The sequence below is a fragment of the Pleurodeles waltl genome, chromosome 8, assembly GCF_031143425.1.
Source record: "Pleurodeles waltl isolate 20211129_DDA chromosome 8, aPleWal1.hap1.20221129, whole genome shotgun sequence".
Taxonomy (NCBI): domain Eukaryota; kingdom Metazoa; phylum Chordata; class Amphibia; order Caudata; family Salamandridae; genus Pleurodeles; species Pleurodeles waltl.
In genome coordinates, this window is record NC_090447.1 from 13,436,906 (window position 1) to 13,463,203 (window position 26,298).

Below are 26,298 nucleotides of genomic sequence, written 5' to 3' on the forward strand. Positions count from 1 at the left end.
TCGTTTTCCGGCGCGCGGACAGTCTCTTTCTGTGGATCGCGGGGATTACCAGATGTCCCGGGTCTGTGCATGGATTTTCCTGCTTGTTCTCCGGCTGCGTGTCGATCTGCGGGGCTGCGTGTCAAAATTACGATCTCACGGCAGGCGTCGCGTCGATTTCTCCTCTAGACGTCGGTCTGCGGGGCTGCGCGTTGAAATTACGATCTCACGGCAGGCGTCGCGTCGATTTCTCCTCTAGAGGTCGGGCGGCGTTGTCCTTGCGAAACCGTGCGTCGGATTTTCGACCATCCCAAGAGCGTTGCGTCGATCAGGGTCGGTGTGCAGCGTTTTTCTCGCCGCGGAACAAGCTGTGCGTTGAAATTTTCGGCGCACGGAGCGTCCAAGTAAAAGAGAGAAGTCTTTTTGGTCCTGAGACTTCAGGGAACAGGAGGCAAGCTCTATCCAAGCCCTTGGAGAGCACTTTCACAGCCAGACAAGAGTTCAGCAAGGCAGCAGGGCAACAGCAAGGCAGCAGTCCTTTGTAGAAAGCAGACAGGTGAGTCCTTTGAGCAGTCAGGCAGTTCTTCTTGGCAGGATGTAGTTTCTGGTTCAGGTTTCTTCTCCAGCAAGTGTCTGATGAGGTAGGGCAGAGGCCCTGTTTTATACCCAAATGTGCCTTTGAAGTGGGGGAGACTTCAAAGAGTGGCTAAGAAGTGCACCAGGTCCCCTTTCAGTTCAATCCTGTCTGCCAGGGTCCCAGTAGGGGGTGTGGCAGTCCTTTGTGTGAGAGCAGGCCCTCCACCCTCCCAGCCCAGGAAGACCCATTCAAAATGCAGATGTATGCAAGTGAGGCTGAGTACCCTGTGTTTGGGGTGTGTCTGAGTGAATGCACAAGGAGCTGTCAACCAAGCCCAGCCAGACGTGGATTGTAAGGCACAGAAGGATTTAAGTGCAAAGAAATGCTCACTTTCAAAAAAGTGGCATTTCTAGAATAGTAATATTAAATCCGACTTCACCAGTCAGCAGGATTTTGTATTATCATTCTGGCCATACTAAATGACCTTCCTGCTCCTTGCAGATCAGCAGCTGCCACTTCAACAGTGTATGAGGGCAGCCCCAATGTTAGCCTATGAAGGGAGCAGGCCTCACAGTAGTGTGAAAACGAATTTAGGAGTTTTACACTACCAGGACATATAACTACACAGGTACATGTCCTGCCTTTTACCTACACAGCACCCTGCCCTAGGGGTTACCTAGGGCACACATTAAGGGTGACTTATATGTAAAAAAAGGGGAGTTCTAGGCTTGGCAAGAACTTTTAAATGACAAGTCGATGTGGCAGTGAAACTGCACACACAGGCCTTGCAATGGCAGGCCTGAGACAAGGAAAAGGGGCTACTTAAGTGGGTGGCACAACCAGTGCTGCTGGCCCACTAGTAGCATTTAATTTACCAGCCCTATGCACATAAAGTGCACCTTACTAGGGACTTATAAGTAAATTAATAGTCCAATCAGGTATGATTCCAGGTTACCATGTTTTAGGGGAGAGAGCATATGCACTTTAGCCCTGGTTAGCAGGGGTAAAGTGCGCAGAGTCTATAAACCAGCAAAAACAGTGTCCAAAAAGTGGAGGGAGGCAGGCAAAAAGTTAGGGGTGACTACCCTAAGGCTGTCAGGTCTAACAGTTTCCTTTCTAAATCTTTTGCTAGGGGTGCCCCAGGGTCAGATTGGGAACCATCAGCTAACTTTTCAACAGAAGTGCCAGCTCTGGCCTTATCCTGTTCAACAAGCATATTCACTAACAGTTCTCTAGAGGGATTCTTCCTTACACTTAAACCTCTATCTATGCAGAGACTCCTTGCTTCTTTCCAGCTAAGGTTATCATAAGCAAGTTTGGACAGATCAACAGTTTGGCCTGTGCCAGACATTTTAGACAGTGTTTAAGTGATAGAAAAAGTGAGAAAATGTTTTTCAGAACTTTTGGAAAGACAGAAAAAAACTTTTAAAACTTTTTAGAAACTTTTAGAAAGTTTAGAGGTACTTTTCAGCACTTTAGAAAAGAAGTGAAAAGAGGAAATGCAAAACTTTTTGGTTAGGTGTACATACACTGAACTTGTTTTGTATATTTTTCTCTTATGAAAAGTACAGTGACAAAAGTGGTAAGTAGTCGCAAAGTACTTATCCCACCGCTGCACAACCAATGTAGGAGGCTGGACTGGCTTGTAGTGAGTACCGAGGGGTACTTACACCTTGCACCAGGCCCAGGTATCCCTTATTAGTGTATAGGGTGTCTAGCAGCTTAGGCTGATAGATAATGGTAGCTTATCAGAGCATCTTAGGCTGAACTGGGAGATGAGTGAAGCTCCTACAGTACCACTAGTGTCACTTGCACAATATCATAAGAAAACACAATACACAGATATACTAAAAATAAAGGTACTTTATTTTTATGACAATATGCCAAAGTATCTCAGTGAGTACCCTCAGTATGAGCATAGCAAATATACACAAGATATATGTACACAATACCAAAACTATGCAATATAGTCTTAGAAAACAGTGCAAACAATGTATAGTTACAACAGGATGCAATGGGGACACATAGGGATAGGGGCAACACAAACCATATACTCCAAAAGTGGAATGCAAACCACGAATGGACCCCAAACCTATGTGACCTTGTAGAGGGTCACTGGGACTGTAAGAAAACAGTGAGGGTTTTAAAAATAGCCCACCCCAAGACCCTGAAAAGTGAGTGCAAAGTGCACTAAAGTTCCCCAAAGAGCACAGAAGTTGTGAAAGGGGAATTCTGCAAGAAAGACACAAACCAGCAATGCAACAACGATGGATTTCCAGTCGAGGGTACCTGTGGGACAAGGGGACCAAGTCCAAAAGTCACAAGCAAGTCGGAGATGGGCAGATGCCCAGGAAATGCCAGCTGTGGGTGCAAAGAAGCTGCTACTAGGCAGTAGAAGCTGAGGATTCTGCAAGAACGACAAGGGCTAGAAACTTCCCCTTTGGAGGATGGATGTCTCACGTTGTGAAGAGCCGTATAGAAGTGTTTTCCAGCAGAAAGACTGCAAACAAACCTTGCTAGCTGCAAAGCTTGTGGTTAGGGTTTTTGGATGCTGCTGTGGCCCAGGAGGGACCAGGATGTCACCAATTGCATGAGGAGAGAGAGGGGGCATCCAGCAAGACAAAGAGCCCACTCAAAAGCAGGCAGCACCCGCAAAAGTGCTGGAACAGGCACTACGAAGAGGAGTGAAATGGTGTTCACCCAAAGTTGCACAAAGGAGTCCCACGCCACCGGACGACAACTTAGAAAGTTGTGCAATGCAGGTTAGAGTGCCGTGGACCCAGGCTTGGCTGTGCACAAAAGATTTCTGCCGGAAGTGTACAGAGGCCGGAGTAGCTGCAAAAGACGCGGTTCCCAGCAATGCAGTCTGGCGTGGGGAGGCAAGGACTTACCTCCACCAAACTTGGACTGAAGAGTCACTGGACTGTGGGAGTCATTTGGACAGAGTTGCTGGAATCAAGGGACCTCGCTCGTCGTGCTGAGAGGAGACCCAGAGTACCAGTAATGCAGTTCTCTGTTGCCTGCGGTTGCAGGGGGAAGATTCCGTCGACCCACGGGAGATTTCTTCGGAGCTTCTAGTGCAGAGAGGAGGCAGACTACCCCCAAAGCATGCACCACCAGGAAAACAGTCGAGAAGGCGGCAGGATCAGCGTTACAGAGTTGCAGTAGTCGTCTTTGCTACTTTGTTGCAGTTTTGCAGGCTTCCAGCGCGGTCAGCAGTCGTTTCCTTGGCAGAAGGTGAAGAGAGAGATGCAGAGGAACTCTGATGAGCTCTTGCATTCGTTATCTAAGGAATTCCCCAAAGCAGAGACCCTAAATAGCCAGAAAAGAGGGTTTGGCTACTTAGGAGAGAGGATAGGCTAGCAACACCTGAAGGAGCCTATCAGAAGGAGTCTCTGACGTCACCTGCTGGCACTGGCCACTCAGAGCAGTCCAGTGTGCCAGCAGCACCTCTGTTTCCAAGATGGCAGAGGTCTGGAGCACACTGGAGGAGCTCTGGGCACCTCCCAGGGGAGGTGCAGGTCAGGGGAGTGGTCACTCCCCTTTCCTTTATCCAGTTTCGCGCCAGAGCAGGGCTAAGGGGTCCCTGAACCGGTGTAGACTGGCTTATGCAGAAATGGGCACCATCTATGCCAATGAAAGCATTTCCGGAGGCTGGGGGAGGCTACTCCTCCCCTGCCTTCACACCTTTTTCTAAAGGGAGAGGGTGTAACACCCTCTCTCTGAGGAAGTCCTTTGTTCTGCCTTCCTGGGCAAAGCCTGGCTGGACCCCAGGAGGGCAGAAACCTGTCTGAGGGGTTGGCAGCAGCAGCAGCTGCAGTGAAACCCCTGAAAAGGCAGTTTGGCAGTACCTGGGTCTGAGCTACAGACCCGTGGGATCATGGGATTGTGCCAACAATGCCAGGATGGCATAGAGGGGGCAATTCCATGATCTTAGACATGTTACATGGCCATATTCGGAGTTACCATTGTGAAGCTTCACATAGGTAGTGACCTATGTGTAGTGCACGCGTGTAATGGTGTCCCCGCACTCACAAAGTCCGGGGAATTTGCCCTGAACGATGTGGGAGCACTCTGGCTAGTGCCAGGGTGCCCACACACTAAGTAACTTAGCACCCAACCTTTACTAAGTAAAGGTTAGACATATAGGTGACTTATAAGTTACTTAAGTGCAGTGAAAATGGCTGTGAAATAATGTATGCATTATTTCACTCAGGCTGCAGTGGCAGGCCTGTGTAAGAATTGTCAGAGTTCCCTATGGGTGGCAAAAGAAATGCTGCAGCCCATAGGGATCTCCTGGAACCCCAATACCCTGGGTACCTCAGTACCATATACTAGGGAATTATAAGGGTGTTCCAGTATGCCAATGTGAATTGGTGAAATTGGTCACTAGCCTGTTAGTGACAATTTGTAAAGAGAGAGCATAACCACTGAGGTTCTGGTTAGCAGAGCCTCAGTGAGACAGTTAGGCATCACACAGGGAACACATACATATAGGTCACAAACTTATGAGCACTGGGGTCCTGACTAGCATGGTCCCAGTGACACATAACAAACATACTGAAAACATAGGGTTTTCACTATGAGCACTGGGCCCTAGCTGACAGGATCCCAGTGAGACAGTGAAAACACCCTGACATACACTCACAAATAGGCCAAAAGTGGGGGTAACAAGGCTAGAAAGAGGCTACTTTCTCACAGCGGTCAGCGCCAACAGTCAGGCTGGAGACAATGTACCGCCCACACTATTATGACAGGCCAATCCGCCACCTTTTCCGGGGCGGATTCACCGCGGATGAAAACACAGCGGAAACAGGAATCCCGAAGGAAAAACGCTCACCTCTACACACCCCACGAAGATGAGGACGCCATGGATCCGGAACTCCAATTTCTCCCTGCATTAGTCTTCCTGCTCCTCTACCAGGAGCACGAACGCCGTCGGCGAAGACCACGGTGAGTATTGCACCTACGACACATGGGAGGGGGGAGGGAAAAGACAGGGACACGCAACACACAACACCCCCACTGTCACCCACTACAACACACACACTAATGCATATCAATACATCACAGTTACACCCCCCAAGCCCCCTGGAAGAATGCAAAGACAATAGAAAATGAGTGTAACCATTGTAATATATTAAAAGCAAGTAGGCAGAAATATATATATATACTGTATATATATATACCATGTACAAAATATATACCAAGCATAGTAGTTCAGATAGTGCTCTAATAAAGTCCGTGGAACACTGGGACCACACGGTATGGGTGAGGCCCACACAAGATCCCCGACCATGACGGAGAGAACACTGCAGGGGCATCAGAGAGCAACTAAACAGGCACCTCAGGGGGAGGGAAAGGGGGGGCACCTCAGCCGGTTGAGTGCACAACGCCAAATCCACGAGGGGGCCACATGCCCACTGTTCCATCCTGGGGAGTGCAAAGCAACAGTCTCTCAAGTCTCTACAGTGGGTGGGTTGCCCACTGTTCAATCCTGGGGAGTGCAAAGCCACAGTCTATCAAGTCTCTACAGTGGGTGGGTTGCCCACTGTTCAATCCTGGGGAGTGCAAAGTCACAGTCTCTCAAGTCTCCCAAGTGGGTGGTTTGCCCACTGTTCAATCCTGGGGAGTGCAAAGCCACAGTCTCTCAATCTCCCAAGTGGGTGGTTTGCCCACTGTTCAATCCTGGGGAGTGCAAATCCACAGTCTCACAAGTCTCCACAGTTGGTGGGTTGCCCACTGTTTAATCCTGGGGAGTGCAAAGCCACAGTCTCTCAAGTCTCCCAAGTGGGTGGTTTGCCCACTGTTCAATCCTGGGAGTGCAAAGCCACAGTCTCTCAAGTCTCCCAAGTGGGTGGTTTGCCCACTGTTCAATCCTGGGGAGTGCAAAGCCACAGTCTCTCAAGTCTCCCAAGTGGGTGGTTTGCCTACTGTGCAACCATGGGGAGGGCAAAGCCACAGTCTCTCAAGTGGATAACAGTCTCCACTGGTTCTGGAGGGGGCATGGTGCCCAGAGTGCTTCATCCTGCCAAGGACAGAGGTAGTGGATGGATCTCTCCACTGGTTCTGGAGGGGGCATGGTGCCCAGAGTGCTTCATCCTGCCAAGGACAGAGGTAGTGGAAGGATCTCTCCACTGGTTCTGAAGGGGGCATGGTGCCCAGAGTGCTTCATCCTGCTGAGGACAGAGGTAGTGGATGACAGTCCCCACTGGTTCTGGAAGGGGCATGGTGCCCAGAGTGCATCATTCAGCGGTGCTTGAGACGGCGGTGCCCTGTGCAGCGGTGCTTGAGACGGTGGTGCCCTGTTCAGCGGTGTTTGAGATGGCAGTGCCCTGTTCAGCGGTGCTTGAGATGGCGGTGCCCTGTGCAGCGGTGCTTGAGATGGCGGTGCCCTGTTCAGCAGTGCTTGAGACGGCGGCCCCCTGTTCAGCGGTGCTTGAGACGGCGGTGCCCTGTGCAGCAGTGCTTGAGATGGCGGTGCCCTGTTCAGTGGTGCTTGAGATGGCGGTGCCCTGTTCAGCGGTGCTTGAGGCGGCAGTCTCCATTGCAGGGACTCAGCTGCTGGTGGTCCTTCATGGCCCAGTGGGGCTTTTGCTGGCGGTCCTTCATGGCCCAGCGGGGCATGTGCTGGCGGTAGCCTCCTGGGCAGGTAGGCTGGTGCTGGCGGGCCTGTCCTGGGCAGCTGGGCTTGTGTTGGTGGGCCCCTCCTGGGCAGGTTGGCTTGTGCTGGCGGGCCTTTCCTGGGAGCTGGGCTTGTGCTGGCAGGCCTGTCCTGGGCAGCTGGGCTGGTGCTGGCGGGCCTGTCCTGGGAAGCTGGGCTTGTGCTGGTAGGCACCTCCTGGGCAGGTGGGATTGTGCTGGCGGGCCTGTCCTGTGCATCTGGGCTTGTGTTGGCGGGCCCCTCCTGGGCAGGTGGGCTTGTGCTGGCGGGCTTGTCCTGGGCAGCTGGGCTTGTGCTGGCTGGCATGTCCTGGGCAGCTGGGCTTGTGCTGGCGGGCCTGTCCTGGGCAGCGGGGCTTGTGCTGGCGGTCCTGTCCTGGGCAGCTGGGCTTGTGCTGGCGGGTCTGTCCTGGGCAGCTGGGCTGGTGCTGGAGGTGGCCTCCTGGGCAGCGGGGATGATGGCAGTCTTCTCTGCTGTGCTGCTTTTCCCAGACTTGCCAGGTTTCTTGTGGCCCTTCCCCACCTTGGATGGTGTCACAGCTGACTCCAAACTCCCACTGGGACCCCTGGGAGCGGCTTTGGTGGCTGGAGTCTTCCCCCTCTCCCGCCGGGCACTGGCCAACTTCTGATGCTTCACAGGTGGGGGACTGTCTGCGCTGTGGCTCCGTGCCACACTGGCTGCCCTGGTGGCCAGTGCACTCCAGATTCCGGTGACTACAGGCACCACAGGTCCCAGAGATGTTGTGGCTGAGGTGCTAGTTCGGGACCTAGGAAACGGACGGGGTGGGGGAGGTGTGGGAAAGAGGTCAAGGTTGGACAGGAAAAGTTTTTTGGACACCCTGGGACGGGTAGCTGGAGGGGGTTTGGGAGTGGAGGAAGAGGTGGTGGTTGTAGGAGGTGTTCGTTTGCTGACTTTGGGTGAAGGTGCATGCGCTGGAGGCTGTCGTGAGGTGGATGGCTGCTGGGTGGGTGTGTGCCTGCGTTTGTGTATCTTGGGAGGGGGCGTCACAGACACACTGGGAGAGGACACAGGGGACGTGTGAATGGTAGTGGAGTTGGTGACTTAACGTGAGCGGGGTGTGGTGGTAGGTGTGCTGGAAAGGGATGTAGTGGCTGTAAAGGTAGCGCATGCAGGTGTGAGTGTAGACTAGACTGGGAGGGAGGAGGGAGACGAGGAGGAGGGGGACACAGTGAAGGCAGTGGATGTTGGTGTGTCTGCATGTGTCTGATGCTTGCGTGAGTGCCTGTGGGATGTGTGGTGCTTATGTTTGCCTGAGCTTCCCTTGTGTGTTGACGTGTGTGCATGCTGGTCTGTAGGTGTGCTTGGGATAGGCTGAGGTACAGGGGATTGGGTCGGGGTGGAGGAAGTTGGAGGGGGAGGCTAGACACAGGGACAATGGCTGCCAGCAGTGCTGAGGCTAGAGTCTGAAAAGCTCGCTGAAGGGCCGCCTGACCAGAATGAATGCCCTCCAGGAATGCATTTGTTTGTTGCAACTGCCTTTCTACACCCTGGATGGCATTCAAAATGGTAGACTGCCCAACCGTGAGGGACCTCAGGAGGTCAATGGCCTCCTCACTGAGGGCAGCAGGGGTGACTGGGGCAGAGCCTGAGGTGCCCGGGGCGAAGGTGAATGCCCACCCTCCCGGGTGAGCGGGCACAGGGCAAAGGCTGAGGGGCTGCTGGGAGGGCGGTGCTGGAAGTGGGGGTGGCGGCTGTACCTGTAGATGGGGGAGGCACAGATGTTGCCGCCACCACAAGGAAGCTCCCATCAGAGGACGAGTCCATGTCACTGGTGTCAGCTCCTGTCCCCGCCGTGAAGCTCCCCTCGCCCTCCGTCCCACTGGTGAAGTCCGAGTCCGTGGTGTGACCGTCCATGGCCATGTGGGATGCAGCCCCCTGGTGCTCAGGTGCCACTGCTCTTCCGCCTGATGATGCTAATGCACACAAGAACAGGGAGACCACAAAAAGGGGGACGACGACAGAAGAAAGTCATGTTGAGTGCATGCATTACCGCTACCGTTGGCGGACACGATAGACACAGAAGCCCCCTGCACTACATCGCGCTCTTGGGCTCCACTGTTCAATTCCTGGGAAATGGCCTACAAAGCTATGGATGACATCTGCACACATAGATGACACAGGGGCATGACTAGGTGTACTTGGCACTCTACAGAGGCTTGTGGCTGCTGTGATGCCCTCAAGCGCACATCAGACTCCGGGTAGGCCCCCGCCAGGATCCTGAATATCAGGGGGGTCATGGTGCGACGGGCACCCCTCCCACGTTGGGAGGCCATCCCCAGCTGAGCCTCCGCCGTCTTCTTGCTCCAGCAGTGAATGTCCTCCCATCTTTTCCGGCAGTGGGTGCTCTGTCTGTGGTAGACCCCCAGGGTCCGGACGTCCTTGGCAATGGCACGGCAAATATCTTTTTTCTACTGGGCGCTCACCTACATGAAATGTACAGGGGGAAGAGTAAGTAATTATCAACTGCACCGTCAAGCTGATTGGCCCCCATCCCTACCCTTGCCATGTGGCACATGCATTCACCGTCTTTCATGCACGCAGCACTCTCCCCCCTTCCTTCTCACATCCAGCCCTCTCCACACAGGCATAGCCCATACAACATGCTCCCTGTGTACTTACCTGTTTGTCTGGAGGACCGTAGAGTAGCGTGTACTGGGGGAGGACCCCATCCAAGAGTTTCTCCAACTCCTCCGATGTGAAGGCAGGGGCCCTTTCCCCTGGCACTCGAGCCATTGTCTCTTCCAGACCGAGGTCACAGCAACACTTGCAGTGTAGGTCCTCTCCTGTCGAAGATCAGGTATCGAGTGATTGAACAGATAGAAAATGGTGGTCACGTTCACGGCGGTGCGTACCGTCACCGCCAGCGTACATCTTCATTGGCTCCTGGGACCCATAGGGTCCAATGTTAACCAATGCAGCATTGCGCCATGGTCTTCGACCGCCTACCGCAACAGTGTACAACGCCAGCGCAGTTACCTCACATCCCGTTGTCCCACTTTAAAGGTCAGGCAGCTGCCATTTCAGGGGCCCACATGGCTTCATTTTCAACTAGGCCATGGCTTCATTTTCAACTAGGCCTAGGCCTAGACTCAACACACATACAGGCCACCTTTTGTGTATGAATGGTGTTCTGGGTAAACTGTGGGTACGTACCCCTGAGTTGTTTGACTCTGTGCTCGCTGTTGTCCTTCATAGGCACCGTCCGCTGGGATATGTGAAGAGATGGCGGCATCCTCCGGTGTACCGACCGTTGGTGGACCTGTCGACAATGGAGGAGCGACATGTGATTATCACATACAGGCTTGACCGTGCCACAATCCAGGAACTGTGTACCCAGTTGGAGCCAGACCTGATGTCAGCAATCCGCCATCCCACAGGAATCCCCCCTCAAGTGCAGGTGCTGTCAGTGCTCCATTTCCTTGCAAGTGGGTCTTTTCAAACAACTGTGGCCATAGCATCAGGGATGTCTCAGCCTATGTTTTCCAATGTATTGTCCAGAGTGTTGTCTGCCCTTCTGAAACACATGCGGAGCTACATCGTTTTTCCTCAGGTGGAGGATTTGCCAACAGTGAAAGGGGATTTCTATGCCCTTGGACACATCCCCAACATCATAGGTGCCATTGATGGGGCCCATGTGGCTTTGGTCCCCCCCCCACAGGAGTGAACAGGTGTACAGAAACTGGAAGAGTTATCATTCAATGAATGTACAGATGGTATGTTTGGCAGACCAGTACATCTCCCATGTGAATGCCATGTTCCCTGGCTCAGTGCATGACGCCTACATCCTGCGGAATAGCAGCATCCCTTATGTGATGGGTAAGCTCCAGAGGCACCGTGTGTGGCTATTAGGTGAGCACCTGGAAGCAAGACAGTGGGAATGGTTGTCTGGGTCTGGGGATATCTCTGCAGGTTAGTGCGTGTCTAACAGTTGTCCCTCGCCATTTGCAGGTGACTCTGGTTACCCCAACCTGTCATGGCTACTGACCCCATTGAGGAATCCCAGGACAAGGGCAGAGGAATGCTACAATGAGGCCCATGGGCGAGCTAGGAGGGTGATCGAGCGGACCTTCGGCCTCCTGAAGGCCAGGTTCCGGTGCCTCCATATGACAGGTGGATACCTATTCTTCTCACCAAAGAAGGTGTGCCAGATCATCGTGGCCTGCTGTATGCTTCACAACTTGGCTTTGCGACAACAGGTGCCTTTTCTGCAGGAGGATGGTCCAGATGGTGGTGTTGTGGCAGCTGTGGAACCTGTGGACAGTGAAGATGAGGAAGCAGAGGAAGAAGACATGAACAGCAGGGACTCAGTGATCCAGCAATATTTCCAGTGAGACACAGGTAAGAGTACAGACCTGCCTAGTACATGTACTTTAACACTACTATCTCTCTACTGTCTTTCGTTTTTACCCAGTGTATGGTCACTGAGTTGTCACTTTCCCTTACAATTTCCCAGATGTGGGTCCCACTGTGTGACATCTGCTTAAATTCCTCATGGACTAGAGCTGTGTGACATAGGTATGCTGACATTACAATTGAAAGAGCATTTTGTCACTGTAATTGCTAATACACTATTTCGAAATCACAGACAGACTCCAGATTGTTTTGTGCTTTAAGTGTGTTTATTTAAGTGCTCAATATTGGAGGGGGTAGTGAAATGGTGAGGGGTGATGGCGGAGGAATGTCCATGGCAGAGTCCAGTCTATTAGTCTCACAGGTGCATTGCCTATATGGGCATAGGAAGTGGAGCTGGGGCAGTTTAAGTATGGACAAGGTGACAAAGTGGGACAGTAGGATGACCATCAGGGTGGTCTAATTTCTTGGCAGGGGTCTTGGCATCGTGCTCTGTCTTGTTCTCAGGGACCGTTTGCGGGGTGGTTCTCCCTCTGCAGGGGGTGGGGTGCTGGTGTGGTGGTCCTGTGGCAGGGCGTCCTGTCCACTAGCGCCGGCGGAGGTGGTGGGCAGTTCATCGTCCATGCTAGTGTCAGGGGCCCCTTGTAGTGCCACAGTGTCCCTCCTGGTGTTCACAAGTTCCTTCAGCACCCCTACGATGGTGCCCAGGGTGGAGCTGATGGTTCTGAGTTCCTCCCTGAAGCCCATATACTGTTCCTCCTGCAGGTGCTGGGTCTCCTGAAACTAGCCAGTACCGTTGCCATCGTCTCCTGGGAGTGGTAGGTGGTAGGCTCCCATGATGGAGGAGAGGGCCTCGTGGAGAGGGGGTTCCCTTGGCCTGTCTGCCCCCTGTCGCACAGCAGCCCTCCCAGTTCCCCTGTGTTCTTGGGCCTCCGTCCCCTGGACCGTGTGCCCCCTGCCACTGCCCCAAGGTCCCTGCTGTTGTTGGGGTGGTGGGTTAGCCTGGGTACCCTGTAGTGGTGGATACACAGCTGATTGAGGTGTCCTGGGGACGGAGGTATGGGCCCGCTGGGTGGGTGCTGTGCTGGTTTTTCCAGAGGGGGGAAGGTCTGTGGTGGCCTGTGACTGCGTGAGGGGAACCGACTGTCCAGAGGTACCCGATGGGCTGGGCTGGTCATCTAGATCCAGTTGGACAGAGCTGCTGTCATCACTGTGGGCCTCTTCTGTTGGTGGTGTGGACATGTGTGGACCCTCCTGTCCGGTGACGTTGGGTAGGGATCCTGCAGGGGTATAAAAGGATGGTTATTACATCTGTGTGTGTCATGGTGTGCAATGGGTGGGTGACCGTGTACCCCAGTGCTTGCATTCCTGTGTGGGACCTTGTTTGAGGATGGTTTAGGGGGTTGTATGGGTATGTGCAGTGGGCATTCTTTAGTGATGGGTGTCCATGCTTTGTTGTTGCATTCAGTGCTTGGTTTTGGGATGGGTAGTTTGTGATGTTGGGACATATGTGAGGAGTTGGAGTGCTCGGGTGAGGGTGAGGGTAGGGGTATGTGCTGGCATACAGGTAGGGTGGGGGATGTAATAGTTAAGATTTGACTTACTAGAGTCCATTCCTCCACCTACTCCTGCGAGGCCCTCAGGATGCAGAATCGCCAAGACCTGCTCCTCCCATGTTGTTAGTTGTGGGTGAGGAGGTGGGGGTCCGCCGCCAGTCCGCTGAACCGCCAGGTGGTGTCTTGAGACCACGGAACACACCTTCCCCCGTAGGTCGTTCCACCTCTTCCTGATGTCCTCCCGATTTCTTGGGTGCTGTCCCACTGCGTTGACCCTGTCCACTATTCTTAGCCATAGCTCCATCTTCCTTGCAATGGAGGTGTGCTGCAACTGTGATCCGAATAGCTGTGGCTCTACCCGGACAATTTCCTCCACCATGACCCTGAGCTCCTCCTCCGAGAACCTGGGGTGTCTTTGCCGTGCCATGGGGTGGTGTAGGTGATGTGTGGGGTGGAGTGTGTGGTGATAAGTGTGCTGATATGTAGTGGGGTGTTGTGTGAGGTGCGTGGAAGTTCTGTGGGTGATGGTGTTGTGTGCCTGTGGATGCTGTTGTTCTTGCTGGTGCTGTCTCCCTCTGGCCTTCTTCCGGAATTTTTGGTAGTAGGGGTTTGTGGGTGATGTGGGTGTGTGTTTTATATTCTAATGGGTATGTGGGAGTGGTGTGTGTATGTGTATCAGGTGTGTGTATTTCGAATTTTCCAATGTGGCTGTGTTTTGTAAAAGTGTGTGTATTTTGAGCGCAGTGTTGTTTACCGCCAATGGAATACCGCGGTTGAGAGACCGCCGCGTGGATTCGTTTGTCGTTATAGTTTGGGCGTATTTCTGTTGGCGTGACGGTGGAGGTTTTGTTTTTGCCAGTTTATCATTGATCTTTTTGTGTGGCGACTTGTGTCGGTGTCTAGATTTTGGCGGATTCCGAACTGTGGGTCATAATAGCTGTGGCGGTATTCCACGGCCACGGTGGTGTGTTGGCGGTCTTCTGCACGGCGGTAAGCAGCTTTTACCGCCAATGTTGTAATGAGGGCCAGAGTGTTTGAGGGTCTGAGAGGGTCTGTGAATGGGTGCATGAGTGTCTGAGTTGGGCTGTGAGTGGGTGCATGAGAGTATGTGAGGGTCTTTGAGTGCATGTGTGATGTCTGAATGGGTCTGTAAGTGGATGCATCAGGGCCTGAGTCGGTCTGTGATGGGGTGTGTCAGTGTCTGAGTGAGTCTGTGACTGGGTGCTTGAGAGTCTGCGTGGGTCTGTGAGTGGGTGCATGAGTGTCTGAGTGGGTCTTTGAATGGGTGCATGAGGGTCTGAGTGGGTCTGAGACTGGATGTGTGATGTCTTAATGGGTCTGTGAGTATGTTAGTGTCTGAGTGGGTCTGTGAGTAGGTGTATCAGCGTCTGAGTAAGTCTGTGAGTGGGTGTGTCAGAGTCTGAGTGTGTCTGTGGGTGGGTGCACAAGGGTGTGAGTGGGTCTGTGAGTGGGTGCACAAGGGTCTGAGTGAGTGTGTGAGTGGGAGAAAAAGTTTGAAAGAGAGAAATTGAGAGAGAGGGAGGGAAAGAGAGTCATAGGATGAGATATAAAGAGTTTTTCAGGCTTTTTTTGGACACTCACTCACCCATTCAGTTACCCATGCAGCAACTCAAACACCTACTCACTCATCAATGCAGACACTGACATACCAATTGACTAACCTATACAGTTACTCACACATCCACTCATTCTCCAATAAAGTCACTGACACATCAAACACTTATGCATGAACCAAATGATACCTCTACTCACTTACCTGTACACTCACAGAAACAGTCAAAAACACACTCTGTCACTCACACATACAACCACAGACACACACACTCACTTGTACAGCTACTAACACTCCTACTCACACATCCATACAACCACTTATGTTAACTGGATAATGTCATCAGTGATGTCATTAGTGATGTCATTTAAGATATCATCAGTGATGTGATCAGTGATGACATCACAAAGCTAATCTGCTCCCCGCTGAGTCTCCAAGTGTTGCTGCATCGCTTGCCACATCCGGAACTTGCTGCTTCCCTGTGCTTCCTTTGACATCCGCCCAGTTACTTTTCCCTGCCAATCATGGTGTATGACATGATGAAAGATCAAGTGAAGAGATGACTAAATTCTTTTAACCCAAATTTCAACTTTTGTGAAGGTGGACCAAATTGTTTATATTCATGGAATATTGTTATATTCATGGAATTGACATTATGCACGATTTCGTTTTTCTTTAAGTTTATTTCAAATTTTCAGTAGGTGTTTCATCATCATCATTAATTAGTTTATTTAAACTGTGGCCCACTAAACAGGATAGTACTTGTACTGTGTGAGAAAAAGTTATGATTTAAAATGTGCAAGTGTGTAAGCAGTCTACACATAAATATTAAAAACTTTATTTCATTATTGGCAATTTAAAAACCTTCCCACTGTACAGATATCCAGCAATTGCATCTTAAGCAATAATTTACCGCCATCTTTTTGGTCTCCTATTTCATGCTTAAATAAATAAGTTTTAAAAACTGTATTCATTGTTTTCATAAACAATTCAGTAAGACACAGGAAATATTGCATTTAAAACCAATCCCACATAAGCATTTTACTACATTATCATGAATGAAAAGGGGATTTAAACTTAAAAGCAATTGTCTCATTTTCATACTTGGGAAGCAATCTAAAAATTCATACATTGATTAATTTATAGAATTCACAAATCTATTGGTCTTGAGTTCTTAAGACATTCAACTAATGTTTTATGACTCAAGTTACATAAATCACTTCTTGTTGCCTCGAAGGTTGTTTTGAGTTGTAACTATTTTTATGTTAGAAACACAGGGAAGACTGGTATAGACAACTCCAATCCAAGCTAACCATTTTTCTGTAAAATGTACTCCTTTACCCTTTGAGCCCTTTGTATCCAAGTTGTTCATCTTTCCGTTTTTACCAAACGAACATTCCATGGGCCTCAATCCAAGTTTGGCGGTCTTAAGACCGCCAAACTCGACGTGGCAGTCAACTCCAGCGGTCGGACCTCAATCATTGCAAGGATCACGGATCAGGACTGGGTGGCGCGGTCGGAGTCGTGGCCAGCCACAGCCGTGCCCACGACAGCACTGCCATGGCTGATCACGTGTCCACTTTCCTACAGCCTTTCCATGGTGGTTTTACTGCCATGGAAAGGCTGGCGGTAAGCCAGTATTGGGGGCCACAGGGGGAGCCACTGCACTGCCCATGGCAAGGGCAGTGCAGGGACCCCCTCTGCCGACACCCTCGGAATGTGCACAGTCTGCTGTGCGGACAGTGCGCATTCCGAGGCTGCTCTGTAGACAGTGCGCATTCCAAGGGTGCTGTTTTCCAATGGCATTGGATTCGGCTCCCTTAAGGTCATAATATGATGTTTCAGTCGGTCAGCCTGGTGGAAACGTCATAACCTGATGGTGGTGAGGCTGCTGGTGTGATGACAACCTCCCCCCTGGAGGTTTGGCGGCCTGAAAGTCGGACCACCAAACTTGTAATGAGTCCATATGTGATTCTGATAAGTAACCCTACTTTGTTAAATTTGCTTCACTTCTTTTTGCTTACACTGTACAATTCTTTGGCAAGCTAAATAATTGTTCAAACATAAACTCTATATATTATCCTAATTCTCCCCAGAATCTAGACATATAGGGGATTACAAGTCTGCCAGTCGCACTGATGCGGCTGTGGCAGTCCCACTGCCACATTACGAGGTTGACGGGCAGACCCACCAACCTACTGCCATTCTCACCAGGATCCAAGATACTGATGGGCTAATTGTGGTCAAGGTTGTGATCATCCAGGGAGGCACTGAACTCAGTGCCACCCTGCTTATTAAAACCATGTTCTCCGCCAGCCCTTTCATTGCGGTTTCACCACCATGAAAAGGCTAGCGGAGAATAAGTCAGGAAGGCAATGCAGGGGTCCCCCTGCCCAGCACCCTTGAAATGTGCACTGTCTACTATATAGACAGAGTGCATTTCAAGGGTCCTGGTGCACCCTGCATGCAGCAGCATTTCCTCCAGCTCAGTTATGAGCCAGGAACAATGCTGCTGAACCTTTCCCACTGGGCTAGCCCGTCAGCCCAGTGTGGGCTGGTGGGAAAACCACTAGCACTGAGGCGGTCTCTTTATCCAGAGTTTGGTGGATGGATGTTCCCATCCGCCAAACTCCTAATGGCCCCCTTAATCTCGACTCCATATAAAATCTGGGTTGGATCATCGCTGAATATGCTTTTTAATATTGTGCTCCTTGACAGGCCAGCATAATGTTTGTTAAACTTCTTTAATCCTGTCATTGCAATTGATACGTTTTTCTTTAATGATGTAATATGATAAGACCAACTTAAACCTTTATGGAACCACATGCCAAAGTATTTGTCCGAGTCCACTTCCCTTCTAATTTGGTAGGGCACATAAACCAGTAAAACTATAATTTCCTTATCTCTGCAATGATTAAAAAACTTGACAAGTGTCCTTGTAGATGAACCTGGTTCATATCTATTAATGCATTCAACAGGAATAAAATTTGGATTCTGACCATTGTCAGTTTGAGGGAGGTATTGATAAGGGCTCCAGGTAGGTGTTAGAAAAAGAGTTATTGGCAGTGGTGCTAACAAACAGTCCTGCTTCAGGTCATTTCTAATAAAAACATTCCTTGAATGCGTCCTTTCTTTACTGAGTTCTACTCTTGCTCAATTATCTCTGTGTTGTTTTTGAAACATGGAGACCAGCCCTATAGAGATTTATGATATAACCAGCATCCCCCACAACGTATTACAATTTACCAGGTCAAACTTTGCTCAGAAGACAATAAAACAACATAACAAATGACCTCTTATCTCTCTTGACTTCCAAGCAAGTAACCATAAGCTAAAACAGTGGTTGGGAGTCAAATCTCGCTCTCTAAACCCTTCTTGCTCCCTCAGTAATAAATTGGTCTCTTCCAATCATTACTTCAATTTACAGAGCAGTATTTTCGAAAACACTTTGGGCCTAATTACAAGGTTGTCGGTTTTCAGACCGCCAGCCCCACTCTGGCAGTCAGGACCGCTGCTGCTTTGGCGGTCCGACCTCCACATAAAGCCCCTGGCGGTCAGACCACCAGGGTTCCGCCTTCTACGCCACGAATGGTGACCCCCGACGGTGATGGCAGAAAGAGGTTGTAATCCACCAGGGCAGCGCTGCTTATATATGACCTCGTTCTCCACCAGCCTTTTCCTGGCAGTTTCACCACTATGAAAATGCTGGCAGAAAACAGGTGGAGGGGGCAACAGGGGGGCCCCTGCACTGCCCATGCACTTGGCATGAGCAGTGCAGGGGTCCCCTTGCCCAACACCATCACAATGTTCACTGGCTACTGTTCAGACAGAGAACATTGCGAGGGTGCTGGTGCACCCTGCAGAGGACAGCATTGGCACTCGCTCAATTACGAGCTGGAGACACGCCTTGTTTACGGCGGGAAACTGAGGTTTCTGCCTGCCAGGATAGTGGGAAACCCCTAATAGGTCCGATGGGGTGGTTGCCACAATGGCAGTAGCCACCCTGTCAGGAGTTTGACGGACGGGCTTTCCACTCTGTCAAATTCATTATGGTGGCCGTTGGCACCTACACCTTTGAGATTTTTTAAACTGTAGTTTTTTTGTTTGTAAGGGGTCTTCCATTTTGAGGATCCGTAACTATGGGCCAGATGTAGGAAGAAAACATTTTGTGAGGTGCAAATTGCGAGTACTAGCGACTCGCAATTTGCACCTCGCAAAATGTTATGCAGAAAGGTGTCTCCGACACTTTCTGCGACTCGCTATGGGGTCGCAAAGACCCACCTCATGAATATTAATGAGGTGGGTCGCAGTTTGCGACCCCATAGCGAGTCTAGGCACTCACGGGGATGGTGGCCTGCTGGGGACAGCAGACCACCATGTCCGAGACTGGTTTGAAATAAAGCAGTTTTTTTTTTTTCTCTTTGCAGCCCGTTTTCCTTAAAGGAAAACGAGCTGCAAATAGAAAAAATACCGAAACCTTTTTTTCATTTTTTTTTTCAGAGTAGGCAGTAGTCCATAGGACCACTGCCTGCTCTGAAAAAATATTATTGTGAGCATTCACAAAGGGGAAGGGGTCCCATGGGGACCCCTTCCCGTTTGCGAATGAGTTACCCTCCACTTCAAGTGGATGGTAACTGCGAGTTGATTTGCGACCACTTTCGCGGTCACAAATTAACTCTACATCACGGTGTGACTCGCAAATAGGAAGGGAACACCCCTTCCTACTTGCGAGTCTGAAACACATTTTGCGAGTCGGTACCGACTCGCAATATGTGTTTCTGCATCGCGTGAGGGCATTTGCGCCTTGCAAATGGCATTTTTCACCGTTTACGAGGCGCTAATGCCTTCCTACATCTGGCCCATAATGCCTCCCTTCCTGCAGTTCGAGAAATTTCCTGTCACAAGTATCTGTTGGATTATTGTCCCCAGTAGCCTAGCCCAGCAATCTATGTGCCTCATTATGAGGCTGGCGATCTTGAGACTGCTAGTCTCATGGTGACGGTCGGACCACCAGGGGACCACCATCCCCGCCAGGAACATGGTTCCCGAATCGGCTGACAGTGGTCGGAGTCATGCTCAGCCACGGTTTCGCTGAGTTCAGCGTTGCCCCCTGATCATGAGTCCCCTTTCCTCCAGCCTTTTCATGGCGGTTTAACTACCATGAAAAGGCTGGTGGAAAGAAAGTGCACTGCCCACGACCATGACCATGTTGTTGGCAGTGCAGGGAACCCCTTGCACAGCACCCTCAGAATGTGCACTGTCTGCTTTGCTGTTGTGCTATGGTATTGGCCTGTTCCCAGAGGGCAGATGTGCAGGAACCCGTAATAAGATGTTCCCGCCGGGCAGCCCATTAGAAACATCATAAAATGAATGGGGTGAGGCCGCTGGGTTGACGGCGGTCTCATCCCGCAAGTTTTACGGTTGGCTCTTACGACTGCCAAACTCATAATGAGGCCCTATCTTAGTTTTAAACTCACAATTACTGGGGGATCATCTGGACCATCGGCCCTTTTTATTTTTAATATAAATATTGTATTTTGTTACTACTGAGGTGGAAAATAACTTTGAAACTCTTTATGAGTGCGGCAGTCCAAGGACCGCCACACTCGTGTTAACAGTCGGTCCATCGTTCTCTGGGTGGTCCGACTGCCCAATAACGACTTAGGCAGGGGGACCCACCTAAAGAAAGCCATCCCCACCAGTGTCACAGATCCTCATGGGGTGACGGCGGTCAGTCTTGTAATCAGCCATGGTGGCACTGAACTCAGCACTGCGTGGCTTAATAGAACCCAACTTTCTGCCAGCCTTGCCAGTGCCGGGGGCCAGATGGAAGCCCCTGTACTGCCTATGCACATGGCATGGGCAGTGAAGGGCCCCTCCTGCCCAGCACCATCAGAGTGCACACTGTGGCCCATATTTATACTTTTTCACGCAAAAACTGAGCTAGCGCAGTTTTGCATGAAAAAGTTTACCACTGGCTAGCGCCATTCCAAGACATCGGCCGGGTGTTTTATTTATGGAATGCCACAATCCGGTTCAAAGTGTGGGCTAACTTCAAAGAAAATGACGTTAGCCGGGTGGGGGTTGCTGTATAGGAGAAAGAGGTTTAGCACTAGAAAATGACGTTAGACTGAAAAAAGTAAAAAAAGATGACTCTAACCAGATTAGCGTCATTTCTTGGCGCTAAACCTACCATACCACATGACTCCTGTCTTATAAAAGACAGAGGTCAGGCCCACCACCCCAATTGCCAGCACAGGGGACAAGGGTCCCCTGGCATGGCCATTGCACCCAGAGCCATGAAGGGGAGGCCATATCAGGACCCCAAATGGCACTTTAAAAAAATTAACAAAATACTTACCTGTAGTTACCTATACTTACCTGGGATGGGGTTCCACATCCTCCGCTGTCCCTCTGGTGGGGGTGGGGTGTCACTGGGCCTTGAGGAGGGCACCTGTGGGCTCTTTCCATGGTGTACCACCATGGAAATAGACCCACAGGTCCCCTAATGCCTGCCCTGACCAAGGTGTTAAAGAATGCACTAAGCAGGCTTAACGCCATTATTTAGGCCCGCCTCCCTCCCATGCACCATTTTTGCATGGGAGGATAAATAAGGCGCCTGGGCCTTAGAGTAATTGTTTGCCCGGGAACGCCTACTTTGTATCTCATTGATGCAAGGTAGTTTCCTACTAGCAAAAAATGACTTTAACTCCAATATTTTGACGCTAGACTGGACTAGCGTCAAAATATAAATATGGAGTTAAGTTTGCGCTGAAATAGCGTAAAAAAAATACGCTATTTCAGCTTAACCAGAGTATAAATATGCCCCTAGCTTTCTTTCTGTAGCTGTAACTCCAGGAAGAAAAAGGTTTAGTGGTCCTATCTAATTGGCACTACTGGGGATTCAAGATTTTTGTGCCAGCTATTGTGGCCCTGTAGGAAACTAGCCTCTTTCTACCATGGTTACCACCATTTTTTGCCGGTTTGTCAGTGTGTTTGACTGTGTTCACTGGGATACTGCTAACCAGGACAACAGTGATAATGCTCTCTCTCTTCTAACTTGGTAGCTTGTACCATTTTCACACTACATTTGGCATACTGGTGCTCCCATGTAAGTCCCTAGTACATGGTACACAGGTACCCAGGGCATTGGGGTACCAGGGGATCACAATGGGCTGCAGCATGTATTATGCCACCCATGGGGAGCCCATGCAAATTGTTATGCAAGCCTGCCATCGCAGCTTGCGTGAAAGGGTGCATGCACCCTTTTTCACCATAGATCACTGCACCAGGTCACTATAAGTCAAACCTATGGCAGGCCCTCCTAGCCCAGAGGGCAGGGTGCAGGTACCTGTGTGTGAGGGCACCCCTGCAGTAGCAGAGGTGCCTGAACAAACTCCAGGTCCATTTACCTGGACTTTGTGAGTGCAGGAATGCAATTTTACGTGTGTACTGGACATAGGTCACTACCTATGTCCAGCTACATAATGGTAACTCCGAACCTAGGCATGTTTGGCATCAAACATGTCGGAATCATACCTCAATACTGTTGCAAGTATGTGGGAGCATCTGAGAGGCCAGGCAGGTGATGTCAGACCCCCTCCTGATAGGTACTTACCTGGCTAGGTGACCAATCCCCCTTTCAGGGCTATTTAGGGTCTCTGTCAGGGTGGATTTCCAGATTTAGCTTGCAAGAGTCCAGCAGGATGCCTCTGCAACCTTCATTTTGACTTCTGACCTCCGGAACTGCGACTGGACCCTCCAAAACCCAACAATCTCCCTCCAACATGAAGAACTCTTCTGCAACATTGTTTCCAGGGCTCCTTCCAGCAACTGCAACATTTCCAGTAGCTGTGCATCCACTAAGGGTGATATGTCTTCAGTCTGCACTAGAAGAAAGAAGAAATCTCCCTTGAAGTGAAGTAGTCACTCCCCTAAATCTGCAGGCACCTGCTGCAATGATGACCAGCTGCGTGGATCTCCCCTCATCTTGAGCTGCGGAGATTTTGCATCATGGGTGGTGGTCCAGAGTAGTCCTCTTGGTCTTTTCTGCCAGCTGTCCAACTTTGGTGGAGGTAAGCCCTTGCCTTCCCATGCAGGACATCCCCCTTGCACAGCATCTCTTGCAGCCGCCAAAGCTTGTTTGCATCTCCTCCAAGGGATCTTCAGACGACGTGTAGCTCCAGCCCCCAGCACTCCTTTTTGTGATGCACAGCCCTCTGCGTGGTTCTCCTGCAGTGTGGGATCCCTTTCTGTAGTGCTGCAGGGGCTCCTTGTGCGACTTCTGTGTCCCTGTCCTGCGGGACTCCTGTGGGTGCTGCCTCTTCTTCTGTGGGTTCTCTGTGTTGCTGAGGGTCCCCTCTGACTCCCCCTCCTGGATTGAGTCCCCCTGGGCCTTGCTGTTCCCCGGCAGCACCACTTTTCTACTATCCGCAAGTTTTCCTTTGCCAAGGCTTGTTGGTAGAATTCCTGCACCGACACCCGCCTGCAATCCTCACTCCAGCATGGCACATCTTCTGCATCCTATAGGAACTCTCCTCCTGCTCCAGGGCTGCAGTACTGACCTAAACTTAATCACCGTCGACCAACTCCTGCAAGTACAGCTGGATGGGTAGTAGCTCCCACTCCTCCTGGACTCCACTGTGAAGCCTGGACTTGGTCCCCTCCCTCCACAGGTCTTCCTCTCCAGGAATCCACTGCTGGTTTCTTGCAGTCTTGTCTGGGTGTCTTCTTTTCTTTTCTTCCTTTTGGATTGTTTGGGGAAATTACAGTGATTTACTCCTGCTTTCCTGGTCGCTGGGAGGTACTGTGCTACTTACCTCTGTGGTTTTCTAGTACTTCCAGTTCCCCTCTACACATTCCACTTATCTAGGTGGGGGTCCTGTGTTCGCATTCCATTTTATTAGTATATGGTTTGGGCTCCCCCTAGGGTCGCTATTGCTTATTGGTATTTACACTGTTTTCTAACCTTTTCTATGCCTATTACTGTTTACTAGTGTATATAATTGGCGTATTACTTAACTCCTAGAGGAGGGTTGCCTTTCTAGTATTTTGTGGTATTGTGTAATACAACTGAGAGTTGTCTTACATATGTATTAGTGCTGTGTGACTACAGTGTTATTGCATGAGCTTTGCATGTCTCCTAGATAAGCCGTGGCTACGCATCCACAGCTATCTCTAGAAGGCTGGCTTCTAGACACTGCCTACACTTCACTAGGAGGGAATACCTGGACCTGGTAAAAGGTGTAAGTACTTTAGGTACATACACATCACATCCCAGGCCAGCTTCCTACAAGCCCCAAATGTGTACTCATCTGTTCATTTTATTTAATATGAAGGACATCCTTTCCCCTGTAAAACTGAGACTTCCACTTTAACATGCTGTCTCCTGAATTACAGAATACATGAATGTGTTACCAATGGATTGAACTTCTAAGTGACTTTGGAATTAAACATAACTTGGTTGGATTAAACTAATTTCAGTTATGCAGCAGTGTGTTATGATTTACAGTTTAACACAAAATATAGCTTCATGTACATTCTTTTGCAGATACTGATGATTGCAAGAAATGCCCTGATGATCAATGGTCCAATCTAAAACAAGATCAGTGCATACAAAAAGTGACTGAGTTCCTTTCATTTGAAGAGCCCCTGGGTACAATTCTTCTTACCTGCGGAGCCTTCCTGTTTTTCATCACTGCATGTGTGCTGTTCCTTTTTATCAAATATCGAGACACTCCCATTGTAAAAGCCAACAACCGTGGTCTAAGCTACCTGCTCCTCGTTGCCCTCATGTGTTGCTTCCTCTGCTCATTCATATTCATTGGCCGTCCTGGGAAACTCACCTGCATGCTTCGACAGACTGTCTTCGGGGTCATTTTTTCAATCAGTGTCTCTGCTGTTTTGGCAAAAACTATAATTGTTGTCATTGCCTTCAAGGCAACCAATCCAACGAGCTCTGCCAGGAAGTGGCTGGGGTCAAAGATGCCAAATTGTATAGTTTTCTTCTGTTCTATGATTCAGGTCATCATCTGTGTTGTTTGGCTGGTAGACTCACCTCCATTTCCAGAGCTCAACCTGAAGTCTTATAATGAGAAAATTACCTTTGAATGCAATGAAGGGGACACCACTTTCTTCTACTGCATGCTGGGATACATGGCTGTCCTGGCCATGGTCAGCTTTATAGTGGCCTTTCTCTCAAGGAATCTGCCTGGAAGCTTCAATGAGGCCAAGCTGATCACCTTCAGTATGCTGGTGTTTGTCAGTGTGTGGATCTCCTTCATCCCAGCGCACCTGAGCACACGCGGGAAGTACATGGTGGCCGTGGAGGTGTTTGCCATCTTGTGCTCCAGTGCTGGACTGCTGGGGTGTATATTCTTTCCCAAATGTTATATTATTCTCATAAAGCCTGAGAGGAACACCAGAAAACATCTAGTTAGAAATTAGCATGTATAATTGAAAAAAAGCTGTACTAAGGAATGAAAGCAAGCCTTGTCACTGAGAGACACATAGAGGCTGAAATGAAGGTGTTAAAATTAAGAGGTGAAGTTGAGCTACCTTTTATTATACAAATATAAAAGATATATGGGTTGTAGACCACCATTTGTCATGGTTAGCAGAGACTTTTTAACGCAAACTGTTCAAGACTGTTATACAATGTGGAACTGCTATCTCTAGAGTAGTCAAAAATATAGAAGTCCTGACAAGATTGATAGAAAGCATTAAACACCATTTACCAGTGAGTTTGCCTGGGAGAAAGTAAACCCTGCACAGATACATCAGCCTTTCTGAACTAATGACTTCACTCCTCATTGAAACATGAATAAAGACACTATGAGTCTGCTAAAGAAGATTGAGGAGGCAGACCAGATGTATCTGTCCGACAATGCCAAGCCCCCTCCGGTCTTTGAGAATACTCCCTCTTTGCAGGACTGTTGAAAGATCATGGCAGCAAAGTTTTCTTCACTCTTTTTGTGGACATTTTGGGAGTCCACCTTATTGATTCAGCATTTATTAATAGGAATTGTTCATAAACATCAAGTTTACATGGCACATACTGAGAAATCATATTAATAAATTATGGTTCGGAAACAAAGATTATTGATTTTTACCAATACGTTATATAATGACTCTCCTTTACATCTGAGTAAGGAAGTTAACTTACATACTGACCCATAGCTGTGTTTTAATACTAACACAGATACAATAAAACCTATAATAACTATTATGCATAAAAATAACCTGAAATGCTTTCAGTAACAGACACCGCATCCAAATTCAACTAATTCAATTAGATGTTTTTAACTATTAAATATTTTAAAGTTTTATGGATCATTTTTTTCTGATGCTTATTCGCCCAAAAGCCATTTCAAGATAGTCTGGGATGACAAATGGCAGGTAAGTATATAGGGCCAGATTATGAGGCTGGCGGACTGAAGACCGCCAGTTTTGCGGTGGCTGTCTGACCGCCACCGCTGTGGCATCCGTCTACCACATTACAAGATTGGTGGGCAGACCCGCCAATTTCCCGCCATCCTCACCAGGTTCTCAGATCTCAACAGGCTGATGGAGGTGCAAG

At 49.8% G+C, this 26,298-nt stretch overlaps 1 protein-coding gene across 1 annotated transcript in view; it reads left to right on the forward strand.

Annotated features, from left to right (window-relative positions):
* LOC138249018 (vomeronasal type-2 receptor 26-like) overlaps positions 1 to 25,166 on the forward strand; it is an 83,087-nt gene extending 57,921 nt beyond the window's left edge. Inside the window, exon 2 of the mRNA XM_069203076.1 lies at positions 24,271 to 25,166. Within this exon, the coding sequence (XP_069059177.1) occupies positions 24,271 to 25,166 (896 nt within the window). The remainder of the gene's footprint in view (positions 1 to 24,270) is intronic.
* Positions 25,167 to 26,298: the final 1,132 nt, after the last annotated feature.